The 13,360-nt window shown below is 40.9% G+C and overlaps 1 protein-coding gene across 1 annotated transcript in view; it reads left to right on the plus strand.

The window, feature by feature from the left end:
- The first annotated feature begins 3,833 nt into the window (after window positions 1–3,833).
- Window positions 3,834–13,360, plus strand: part of cwc15 (CWC15 spliceosome associated protein homolog) — a 33,939-nt gene continuing 24,412 nt past the window's right edge. Inside the window, exons 1-4 of the mRNA XM_063053833.1 lie at window positions 3,834–3,933; window positions 7,185–7,343; window positions 10,441–10,553; window positions 13,084–13,166. Coding sequence (XP_062909903.1) covers window positions 7,213–7,343; window positions 10,441–10,553; window positions 13,084–13,166 — 327 coding nt within the window. The 5' untranslated portion in view covers window positions 3,834–3,933; window positions 7,185–7,212. The remainder of the gene's footprint in view (window positions 3,934–7,184; window positions 7,344–10,440; window positions 10,554–13,083; window positions 13,167–13,360) is intronic.

The raw sequence follows: 13,360 nt of genomic DNA on the forward strand, positions 1-13,360 counted from the left end.
TTTGCCAATCAAGTTTCCAGCTCTTAGCTTCATCCCTCCCCCTCTTCTCCTATCATTTTGGATCTCCCCCTCCCCCTCTCAAATCTCTTACTATCTCTTCTTTCAGTTAGTCCTGACGAAGGGTCTCGGACTGAAATGTCGATTGTACTTCTTCCTATAGATGCTGCCTGGCCTGCTGCGTTCCACCAGCATCCTGAAGGTTGAGTCTATTTCAAGCTGTTGAGCAAATTTTCAAAGAGAAGGACATTGCACTCACCAATGTTCTTGTTTGTACAACAGACGGGGCATCATCAATGACAGGATGTTACTGTCAGGTATTACTTTCTTGGAAAAAGCTGTATCAAGCATATTTACTATTCATTGCGTGATTCACAGAAAACATCTTGCCGCAAAAAAACTTAAGTGATAAGTTGCAAAAATCATTAAATATGGTTATTACAGCAGTAAACAAAATCAAATTCAATGCTCTCGTATCTCGACTATTTTGAGAGGTTTGTATTGAACATGATTAACAGTTTGAATATTTGCTGTGGCACACAGAAGTCAGACAGCTTTCAAAGAGAAACTGCCTGAGATGTTTTTATGTGCTTTTTGAAACTGTGATAACATATCTGAAGACTTGAATGCTTCATTCAGTAATCGATTCAAAAATATTAGACATTACATTGCTTATTTGTCAGAATTACTTGCCAAGTTGGATGAAACAGTTGTCTTCGATACTGAGGGATGGTGCAGAGCATACCCATATGCCAGCCTTGCAGGATATTCAACTGAACTTTATTGAACCCTCTGCTTGTATAGTATGTGAACTCCTCCCATGTGGGAGTGGCTTAACTGAGTAGCATTGGATTAACCTATTAACTAACACAAAACAAATAAATCTTCAATTGCAAGGAAATGATGTGAATCTTATCAAAGACAAATTAGTCATCTCCACATTTCTGTCCAAGCTGAATCTATTGTCTTTCACAACCTTTCAGGATTTCCGAGCCTCCCTGAGTCGGAAGAGAAAGATGATGATCTTCAAGTACACTGCACCCAGCTGGGACAGCTGCATAAAGACATGTCACAGAGATTGATTTCAGGATGTTCTCTTGATCCAAATTCCAGATTGGGTGATAAATCCATTCCTGAGCACTTGTAATGAGCAATTAACAGGAAGGATGGAGGAAGAACTGATCTCACTGCAAAATGACTTTCAGCTGAAGCCAAGGTTCAAAAAATCATATCACGACTTTTGGTTGCAGAAAGAAAGTGCCGAATGCCATCTTGCACCATGGAGAGAGGTCAAGATTTTCTTTATTGCCTTTCCAACAACATACTTAGTGAAGTGCAGTTTCAGTGTAGTCGCTCAACTTCTTTCAAAACAATGAAACAGACTGTAATTGACTGAACATGGGGTACTGAGACTGTGTCTGAGTGTCATTCAGCCTGATGTTGAGAAGCTGATATCAATGCTCCAAGCCCAGCCATCTCACTGAAAGGTGAAGAGCAAAGTAGTGAATGGTTGGACTACTAATGTACACTCTAAAATTATTTTTACTGTAATTAAATCAGGAGATAAGGTGAGAGAGGAAAATGGGAATAGGGAATGGGTGAAGGAGGGAGGCATTACCAGAAGTTTGAGAAATCGATGTTCATACCATTGGCCTGAAACTTCGACTATACTCTTTTTCATAGATGCTGCCTGGCCTGCTGGGTTCCTCCAGCATTTTTCTGTGTGTTGCTCTGGATTTCCAGCATCTGCAGATTTTCTCGTTTGTCCTGATAGACCAATCCTTGTTGGCTGCTGAAAGCACTGGTGTTGCCCACTTAACCTTGGAAAGAATTTCTTCAGCCTCCATACAATCTAGCTCACTGGCTACCTTACCATAGTTGATAGAAGGAACCGGATGGACTTTGTAAAACCTGGCTGTGGCATTTTCATCTAACACCAATGCCATCCTTGAACCCTTTCATTACCCAGTACCTTTTCTTAATTTGCTTTCAGTTGACTGAATGTGGATGGACCTCCAATCAAGTTGTAGTTGTCTCAGCCAATCACAGCCTTACAATGCTGGCCCATGTGTTTTTACCACCTACCCAATGTGGCTTGTTGGTTGTTGTATTTCACTGTTACAAATATCATTTTCACAGGAATTATCTTTAGATTAGATTAGATTATGAGGATGCTCAGTCCTCATTTGTCATTTAGAAATGCATGCATGCATTAAGAAATGATACAATGTTCCTCCAGAGTGATATCACAAAAGTACAGGACAAATCAAAGACTAACACTGACAAGATCACATAATTATAACATATAGTTACAGCAATGCGAAGCAATACCATAATTTGATAAAGAACAGACCATGGGAACGGTAAAAAAAAGTCTCAATAGTTCCGATCGACTTCCTAGTCCTCCATAGCAGGCGGCAGAAGGGAGAAACTCTCTCTGCCATGATCCTCCACACACCGACGACTGTCGATGCATTGGAAGCTCCCGACCCCAGCCAACTCCGAGTCCATCCGAAAATTTTGAGCCTCTGACCAGCCCTTTGACACCGAGCACCGAACATAATCTCTGCTGAGTGCTCCGACCACGTCCCGGCCGCCGAGCAACAAACAAAGCCGAGGATTTGGGGCCTTCTCCTCTGGAGATTCTGGATCGCACAGCAACAGCGGCAGCGAAAAAGGCACTTCAGGTTCCTCTGTTCTTCAGTATAAGTAGTTAGTCGGATATCTGCAGGCTTCAGTTCTGTAACTTTGAAATGCCATTCAAACTCATTTTATGGAATGCCTGAAACAGCTGAGTCAGTGTCCAACTCCATTTTAAACAATTTGCCATTCAGTTCTGGTGAAAGCCACATTGCTTGTTTCTGCATTGTAAATCTCAAGGCTACCTAGTCCTGTGCCACTCTCATCCTTACCCGATTTTTCATCAACAACATGCAGATTAGTGCTCTTTTTGAAACCGCAACTTGACTTTTTATCTTTTTCACTTCCTGTGCAGTCCATTTATTTTTGTCTGACAGACATGTTTTGTATGTGTCCTACTGTTGTGTATTTAATGCTTCAATAATATTTGAGTAATCCTGTATGTGTGTGTATATACAGTATATAGTTTAAGCATTCTTGTTCATTAAGATCATTCATTACGAGTTATAAATATGTGAATTGTATACGTCATCATGCTACCATATATCTGCGAGCTTAATGTAAACTCGAAGTTAGACCTGCATTCCCAGACTCCGTCTTCCTTTGAATTAGTTTAATGTTTTGAAGTTATAAAACATAACACCTACTTTGTTGCATTTTCTGCAAGTTTCGCCTGTAAACCTGCATTGGTCTGGTGTATGTGAGCCCCTACCACAATTCGTTCAGCCAGGTTGGTTGCTGTTTAGACGCCACTTTTTATGAACCCTTGGCTGTACTCATTGCTTGTTAATTTCGTCCTTTTTCTGCCTTTTTTTGGTACCTCACATATTGCACTTTTCCAGAGGCAAATTAAAGCAAGCCAATATTTTTTTAAAAAAACATAGAAGCCTGGTTATTTGTCTACCTTGTTTTACTTTTTTTTCTTAGCGAGGCGCTCACACAAGACGTACAGCTTTTACATACTTATATATAATGAATGATGCAAAGAAATAAAGAATGCTTAATCAAACAATGTGTTTAGGATATTACTGAAATATTGAAGACATTACGATCTCCACTCTATCTTTCTGTCTGGAGGAAGGGTCGGCGGGCCTTTACTCTCTACACATGTCCTAGTTCTGACCCGTAGAGATCAAGCGGTAGCTTGGTTCCCGCTCGCACGAAAGCGCTTTGGTTCCCTTCGCCAATCGGCCACCGTACCGTAGCGCGGTGCATTGTGGGACAAGTGAGCGCTGGCCCGGGGCTGAAACGGGGGTCGTCGTTTGGGAGCCGGCGGTCAGTTGGTGGGTCTTGCAGGTAACTGAGGCTCCTGGCACCGGGCTTGCGGGGGCGGGGGCAGAGTCTGGGCTGGGCAGACCGTGTACGGGAGAGAGTGGGGGGAATGGGGTGGCCCCGGCAGTCCCACGGCTAAAGCTGGTTTCCGGATCTGTAGGTTGGCGGCGTGTGTTTACTGTGTGTACGGCGCTGTCACGGCCCCCCGGTGCAGCTGGAAACCGGAGGGACATCGGCAGCCTTCCAAGGTCGGAAGGAAAGAGGCGGGTGGGACTGGAGGTGGTCTAACACCTCCCATATCGCACTTTTCCACAGGTGAAGTAAAGCAAGCCGATATTCAAACATTCACATCTCTCGTATAGATAAAGGTCCAACATAGAACTTGATAGTGACCAGGCAATTCATGAATTGGTGAACAATGATGCTCATTAGGGGACAAACATTGGCTAGGATTTCTGTAAGGACGATGATCAAAGTGCGTATATGTCACAAGGTATACTACCTTGAGTTTCATTTTCTTATAGGTACTTGCAGGAAAATAAATAACAATAGAATTTGTGAAAAGCTGTGCATAAATAAAGAATATCAGTGTGCAAAAGAAGACAAATTGTGCAAATAAAAAAATAACAGCATGAATTGTAGATTTCTTGAAAGTAAGTTTGTAGGTTGTGGAATCAGTTCAGTGTTGAGGTGAGTGAAGCAATCCACGTTAGTTCAGGAGCCTGATGGTTGTAGGGTAATAATTGTTCCTGAATCTGATGGTATGGGACCTAAGGCTCCTGTACCTTCTACCCGATCATAGTAGCGAGAAAAGAGCATGGCTTGGATGATGGTGGTCCTTGATGATGGATGCTGCTTTCTTGTGGCAGTGCTCCACAGTGGTGGCGAGGACTTTGCTTGTGATGGACTGGGCTGCATCACCGTTTTCTGTAGACATTTCCATTCCTGGGCACAGGTGTTTCTATACTTGGCTGTGATGCAATCAGTCAGGATACTTTGCATCTATAGGTTTCGTCGAAGTTCTAGATGACGTGCAAGTCTACACAAACTTCTAACAAAGTCAATGCACCCTGTAGTTTCAACCTAGAATTTTCAGCTCATTTGCAGGTTAGTTACTAAGCACACTTCTTTCTCAATTAGTGATGAGAGTTTATCAGTGAGATTGTATTTCTGTTATGTTTTGCTAATCTGCCCCAGCTCCCAACCAAAGGCCAGGAGATAAAGATAGTACTGTGGTTAACTCCATGTCATCCTGCTGCCTATCTCTTCTCTCTCTGTCCTGAATTAATTATCAGAATTCTTGAGTTTGAAATGAAAATTGGAAATACTGTGGATGTTCAGATAACATCTGTGCAGGGGAAAAGTGTTAATGTTTCAGGTCAACAACCTTGTATCAGAATACTAACTTAGAAAGTTACCCGGGTTTTCACAAAACAGGATAAATCCACTATGCAAACATGAGGAAATCTGCTTTTGCTGGAATTTCAAGCAACACACACAAAAACTGCTGGTGAACGTGGCAGGCCAGGCAGCATCTATAGGAAGAGGTACAGTTGACGTTTCTGGCCGAGACCCTTTGTCAGGGGTGCTGGCCTGCTGCGTTCACCAGCATTTTTTGTAAAATCCACTATGGGTAAATTTGCTCCTTATTGGCTTAATCTCAAATGGGATTTACTCATCAAAAACTGTTTGACTGAGTTTTGTAATATTGTCGGATCTTCGGATGACAAGACCCAGAGTAAAGGATGGGTCAGGCAGGGTGTCAAATGGCTATTGGGATCATTTCAACAGAATTTTGAGTTTTGAGTAATGATCTGCACTTACCCCTGTTGTAGTTTCTGACAAACAGGTTTAAAAACGTGGGGGAAGGGGGGATGAGAATCGTTGTCAGAAGTTCTTCCATAAATGATTTGCAGAAATTTCAGGGTTAAAATGTTGATCTTTCTATGTCAGATATTAGTCAACCTGTTAACAAGGTAAGGTTTGCCACTAGAGTGAGCTGTGTTGGCTTGTTAAATGATGTTCAGTCTCTGTGAATAAAAATCCAACATTACTAGTGGGTCTTCATTATTCAACCTAAACACTCACCTTGGTTGAATGGAATCAGAATGCAAAATAATTAATGAAACTTTGCATGGAATGGGAGTATTGATAATCTCAATGGGAAAAAATTGTCAAAAAATGTTAAAGACCTATTAAAAACAAACTATAATAATTACAGGATATTAGAATTGTAGCAGCACTCCCTTGGGTCAAAAGTCTATGCACGATAATGTTGAAAGTAGAACTGAACTGATAGTACATGGTTAGTTTGGCTGCCAATAAAGAGAAAGAGTGGTAGGAAAAAGTTTTGTTATTTGTTATGAAATGTGACGTCCCAAAAGAAAACTCCACCCACCCAAAGTTGCTTAGCTCTGCTAAACAATGTGCAAGTGTCCAAGAGATGGATTGAACCAATGAAGAATTTAAGTAAGCGTACACAGAATCATCTGTTAAGGAATAAGCAATTTCTAAAGCAACACACACACACAGTGCTGGAGGGGCTCAGCAGGTCAGGCGGCATCTGTGGCAATGAATAAATAGTCGACGTTTCAGGCTGAGACCTTTCATCAGGAGCTATTTTCAATGTTTTTTTTTATAAATACTGTGCCTATTAACTTCTTTTACCACAGTGATATTCTTGTATAAAAATGCAAAGGCAAAATACTGATGCAAATGCAGAGAATATTCAGCAGGCCAGTAAACATTCATTGAAATCACAAAGAGACTTAATATGACTTGTATTTCCAGCATCTGCATACTTTTTTTTGTTCGTAATATTTCAGGTCATTGTTCTTATGAAGATTGAGTTTGTTTTTCCCACATTGAGAGAAGTAAGTGACCAATCCCCAAAACACACTTCTAAGATGATGGTAGAAGCAGATACATAACAGTGTGCCAGAGGCGGTTAGACAGACGTGCAAGGGAAAACAGAACCTGTCCAGGTAGATGGGATTGGTTAGATTGGCGACATGGTTGGAGCAGACAAGGTGGGCCAAGAGGGACACTGCTGTGCTGTGCTGTTCTGTTGAACAGTAAAACAAATTATCTTCACTGATACAGCTTGACTTGTTGAATCTTTATAACATTTCTGTTCTTGTAATGGTATTTAAGCACGGTTTAAAATAAGTTGCCTTTATTTACTTGGTTGAAAGTATTTCTTCACCTTTAGGAAGTATAATCTTTTGTTGTGCATATGTTTTGATAAACACTGACTACCTTTTGTTCTCTGCAAGTAAACATTTTACATTGGGCATTTAAAAAATGACAACTGCTGCTCGACCAACTTTTGAACCAGCTAGAGGAGGGAAGGGAAAAGGAGAAGGAGATCTGAGTCAACTTTCCAAGCAATACTCGAGTCGTGACCTTCCGTCGCACACTAAAATAAAATACAGGTTAGAAGATACCGTCCTGTGCCAGCGTTTTCTTTTCATTCAATTGTGCAACAAATTAATTGACCAGTGATAGTCAATGACAATAGAATTGTGTCTGTGATTTTCTTGCTGAACAAGAATATGGTATTTAATTGAATATTTAAATGATGAATGAAAAGATGAATATGAGGTAAATATTTTATGTATCCTGATTGAAGTAAAATAAGCAAGTAATCCTAAGTCACTTCTATGATGTACATTTATAATTTATTCAAAGTATTGAGCTTATTTGTTATATTTTTGAAATGTTTGTAGTACCCTAAAAATATGCAGTGATGTTTTCCATTTTAATGGTGAGCTAACAGGAGAGCAGAGTTAGTAGAATGTTGGTAAATCCTTTCTGAACCCCCTTCAATATCTTCTTAATTTTCCTATAATGTGGCAAAATTAGAACTTACGGGTGTGAATTGGGATGATGTTTTTGCAGGGAAATGTACTATGGACATGTGGTCAATGTTTAGAGATCTCTTGCAGGATGTTAGGGATAAATGTGTCCCAGTGAGGAAGATAAAGAATAGTAGAGTGAAGGAACCATGGGTGACAAGTGAGGTGGAAAATTTAGTCAGGTGGAAGAAGGCAGTATACATGAGGTTTAGGAAGCAAGGATCAGATGGGTCTATTGAGGAATATAGGGAAGCAAGGAAGGAGCTTAAGAAGGGGCTGAGAAGAGCAGGAAGGGGGCATGAGAAGGCCTTGGCGAGTAGGGTAAAGGAAAACCCCAAGGCATTCTTCAATTATGTGAAGAAAAAAAGGATGACAGGAGTGAAGGTAGGACCGATTAGAGATAAAGGTGGGAAGATGTGCCTGGAGGCTGTGGAAGTGAGCGAGGTCCTCAGTGAATGCTTCTCTTTGGTATTCACCAATGAGAGGGAACTTGATGATGGTGAGGACAATATGAGTGAGGTTGATGTTCTGGAGCATGTTGATATTAAGGGAGAGGAGGTGTTGGAGTTGTTAAAATACATTAGGACGGATAAGTCCCCGGGGCCTGACGGAATATTCCCAGGCTGCTCCACGAAGTGAGGGAAGAGATTGCTGAGCCTCTGGCTAAGATCTTTATTTCCTCGTTGTCCACGGGAATGGTACCGGAGGATTGAAGGGAGGCGAATGTTGTCCCCTTGTTCACAAAAGGTAGTAGGGATAGTCCGGGTAATTATAGGCCAGTGAGCCTTACTTCTGTGGTGGGAAAGCTGTTGGAAAAGATTCTTAGAGATAGGATCTCTGGGCATTTAGAGAATCATGGTCTGATCAGGGACAGTCAGCATGGCTTTGTGAAGGGCAGATCATGTCTAACAAGCCTGATAGAGTTGTTTGAGGAAGTGACCAGGCATATAGATGAGGATAGTGCAGTGGATGTGATCTATATGGATTTTAGTAAGGCATCTGACAAAGTTCCACATGGTAGGCTTATTCAGAAAGTCAGAAGGCATGGGATCCAGGGAAGTTTGGCTAGGTGGATTCAGAATTGGCTTGTCTGCAGAAGGCAGAGGGTCATGGTGGAGGTAGTGCATTCAGATTGGAGGATGGTGACTAGTGGTGTCCCACAAGTATCTGTTCTGGGACCTCTACTTTTCGTGATTTTTATTAACGGCCTGGACGTGGGGATAGAAGGGTGGGTTGGCAAGTTTGCAGATGACACAAAGGTTGGTGGTGTTGTAGATAGTGTAGAGGATTGTCAAAGATTGCAGAGAGACATTGACAGGATGCAGAAGTTGGCTGAGAAGTGGCAGATGGAGTTCAACCTGGAGAACTGTGAGGTGGTACACTTTGGAAGGACAAACTCCAAGGCAGAGTACAAAGTAAGTGGCAGGATACTTGGTGGTCTGGAGGAGCAGAGGGATCTCGGGGTACATGTCCACAGATCCCTGAAAGTTGCCTCACCGGTGAATAGGGTAGTTAAAAAAGCTTATGGGGTATTAGCTTTCATAAGTCGAGGGATAGAGTTTAAGAGTTGCGATGTAATGATGCAGCTCTATAAAACTCTGGTTAGGCCACACCAGTTCTGGTCACCTCACTATAGGAAGGATGTGGAAGCATTGGAAAGGGTACAGAGGAGATTTACCAGAATGCTGCCTGGTTTAGAGAGTATGCATTATGATCAGAGATTAAAGGAGCTAGGGCTTTACTCTTTGGAGAGAAGGAGGATGAGAGGAGACATGATAGAGGTGTACAAGGTAATAAGAGGAATAGATAGAGTGGACAGCCAGTGCCTCTTCCCCAGGGCACCACTGCTCAATACAAGAGGACATGGCTTTAAGGTAAGGGGTGGGAAGTTCAAGGGGGATATTAGAGAAAGGTTTTTTACTCAGAGAGTGGTTGGTGCATGGAATGCACTGCCTGAGTCAGTGGTGGAGGCAGATACACTAGTGAAGTTTAAGAGACTGAGATAGGTATATGGAGGAATTTATATGGGAGGCAGGGTTTGAGGGTTGGCACAACACTGTGGGCCGAAGGGCCTGTACTGTTCTATGTTCTAAACAGAATTGAATTGATAGGGTTGGGAGAATGATTAAAGAAAAACAACTAGATATTACAGGCTGCTGTTAAAGTTTTGAAACAAACATCACTTTGGTAATTTTTAAAATATTGCTTAGTAATAAAGGACATGCAGTTGATTTTTTTCACCTGGTCAATTGCTCAGTATTATAGTACAGACAGCACTGCTAACAACACTTTGCACAGAGTGAGAGTCATTTTCACTGATCTTTAAAATAGGTGCAGGGCAGGGGTTCCCAACCTGGGGTCCGTGGACCACTTTGTTATTGGAGAGGTCCATGGCATAAAAAAGGTCGGGAGCCCCTATTCTATGGGGAGATGTTGTAGTCTATGTATCAATGGTTGCACTGGACAGAGGAGTAACACACCAAGTCACAGCTGCAGAGATTGTTTTTGCTTAAAGGAGCAGGAGTCTTAAAAGGTTAAAAGCATATCAGGAATCAACTAGTCTGAGACACAGCTACCTTCTGGTCTCTGAGACTAGTAGATTGTTCTACCTTGGTTTTAAATGAAATGCCTCTGCATAGACATATCAATCCCACACCACAATACATACTTGCAGACAACCGACCCAGGATGTGCCTGAAGAGCTGCGTGGCCGTGACTTCCGCAGGGATTTGGAGGAGAGAGAACGTGTGGCGGTACGCGAAAAGAACAGAGATCGACCACCCAGAGGTATGAAATAACTTTCTTTTCTGAACAAGATTTCTTTTGGAATTAAAATTAAATTTTAATGGTGTTCTGTTCAATTCCTGTCTGCCATATTACAGGAAGGTTATAACGATATTAAAGGGGGTTCAGAAAAGATTTGAGTGGCAGGAAGAGAAACTTCTATTTTTATTCAGTTTCTGTTTAGGCTTCAGGAGGGGATTAGATAAATAAATGGGGGAAATTTACATGATTTAGGAGAAGGGGCTATTTCCACTAGTGAGTTGATCCAGTAGAAAGCCAGCATGGACATGATAGGACAAACAGCTCCTTCTGTCGTGTAGCCCTTCTGATTCTTTGCCTTGAACCTTAGCTATGCCATCTCTGACAATCTAGGTACAGTGCTGTTTTAAATTTTTTCTTGCTTCAAAGTAAACTTATTATCAAAGTAACATGTATGTTACCATATACAACCCTGAGATGTGTTTTCCTGTGGACATACTCAATAAATCCATCGTAGAACAATAACCATAGTAGAATCAATGAAGGACTGCACCAACTTCAGTGTTCAACCAGTGGGGAAAAGACAAACTGTGCAAATACAACAAGAAAGAAACAGTAATAATATTAAATAAATAAACATTAGATATTGAGAGCACGAGATGAAGAGTCCTTTAAAGTGAATCCGTAGGTTGTAGGAGCAGTTCAGTGAAGGGGCAAATGAATTTATCCCCTTCAAGAGCCTGATGGTTGAGAGGTAATCACTGTTTTAAATGGATGCTGCTTTCCTGTGATAGTGTTCTGTGCAGATGTGCTCATAGGTGGGGAGGGTTTTTTTTTACCCGTGCTGGATATTGACAGACAATTGTATATTTTTTCCCGCATCCTATTGCATTTGTCAGATCTTTGCCCAATTACTTAATATATATCCTCAATCAAAATAGAACTTAATAGAATCTGGATATTGAGATTTGAGGGAAATACTGATAATGCTGAAAAACAGCACTAAAGGTAAATGATGAACCATGATCTTTATAACTGGGCGGACAATCTCGAAGGGCTGCATGGTCCTGTCCTGCTCTTGTATCTTATTATTATATGTTCTTCTGTAGGCTCTCCAGTTTATTGTCCTCATATTTTTGTCATTATCACCTTTAGAAACTATAGCTTTATTGCCCTCTTTCAAATAATTTATGTAAATTGTAAGAACTTGAGGCCCAGTGTGGCCTCCCAATCATTACAACTTGCCAACCAGATAAAGTCCTAACTTTCCGTTCTCTCTTAGCCAGCCAGTCTTCAATCTGTATAAATATATTGCTTTCAAAACTACATGATTTTATTTTCTGCAGTAATTTTGCATCACTATTTTAATGAATCTGGAAATCTAATGTACCTTTATCTGGAACATGCTTCTCTCAAAACTATGCTGGCTTTGTCTGGTTATCTTGAATATATTTGGGTGCTCTGCTTTGATGTCTATAATAATAGCTTAATATTTTCCCTTTTGACTAATGTTAGGCTAGTGGGCCTGTAGTGTCCCTTTTATAAATAACAAATGAAATGGTACCTCCTCCACATCTGGGGATATAAGAAAAATGAAACTAGCTATCTCACTGACCGCTTCCAAGTCTGATGGTCTGAAGGCTTTTCATTCTAATTTTGGTAGTCAGGGTCTAAGGTTCACTATTTTCTAATATTGGGAACAAAGCTTACTTGGGTAGTTTATCATGCTTATTGCATAAGATTAATCATTAGCATGATGTAATGTAGAGAGCAAATGGAGAAGATGTCTATGTCAGCTGCAAACTTGTTTGGTCATGAAGAGAATTTTGAACAACAGATGAGAAAGGTGAAAATTTACTATTTTATTTGGGCCTTTTTATGTAGTACTATTCCTAACTACAGGATTTCACAAACTTCATAAAGATCACTTAAATAATAAATAAATACAGTAAGCCTCTGATTATCCAGTTCAACTTCTAGTTCACCAGGGCTCCAGTGAGTTTGCAGGTCATGGGCTTTTCCACTGAGTTTTATGCTTAAACATCAGGATTTTCTTTAAGTTCACCGTAGCCCTGTTTCTTGAGTTTAATTTAAACTCAAGAAGCCCCATTTCCCACGCTCTCTTTAAGATTGTTGAGGCCCATATCCTACATTCCCTTTAAGTTTGCTGACTTCACTGGGCAAGTTATTACACTGCTGTTTAGCATCTTAGAAGAAAGAAATGCAAAATTTGTTGAAGTGTTAGTTGGATTTATTTCCAATAGTCATGAAAATCTGCTAGTCTGCCGCCACTGCTTTGAGGTGTGGAAAGATCTATTACACCTCATCTTAAAACATTTTAAATGACGGCAGCTCCAGTGCTGCCGTACTCCTGAAGTATTCTGCTGAATGCCAGTGTTGATTATCTGTTTAACTTTCTGACATGAAATGTTGAGTCCACAGCCTAGGATGTGAGAATAGTACTGACTGCTAAGGCTGTCCCTTGACAGATAGAGCAACAGTCCACTTATTGTTTTTTTTAAAATAAGTAATTTCTTTGTGGTTTTGCTTGTAGAACACACAACATCGTCTTCAAAGAGGCCACGGCTGGACCAGATACCTGCAGCAAACCTTGATGCTGATGATCCACTGACAGATGTAGGTTATGACATATACATTTTGTTTGTTTAAGAGAACATCTCCAATTTTCTGGTCATCTTTCTCTTATCTGTGTACTTGCATGGTTTTTGAAGACTTCACCAAAAGGTGGCGGATAAATTGAAAGAGGTACCACCTCTGACATATTCTTCAGGAGTGTAAATAAGATCATCATAATTCCTGGATCTCCAGAG

This window comes from Mobula hypostoma, chromosome 7 (genome assembly GCF_963921235.1).
Source record: "Mobula hypostoma chromosome 7, sMobHyp1.1, whole genome shotgun sequence".
Taxonomy (NCBI): domain Eukaryota; kingdom Metazoa; phylum Chordata; class Chondrichthyes; order Myliobatiformes; family Myliobatidae; genus Mobula; species Mobula hypostoma.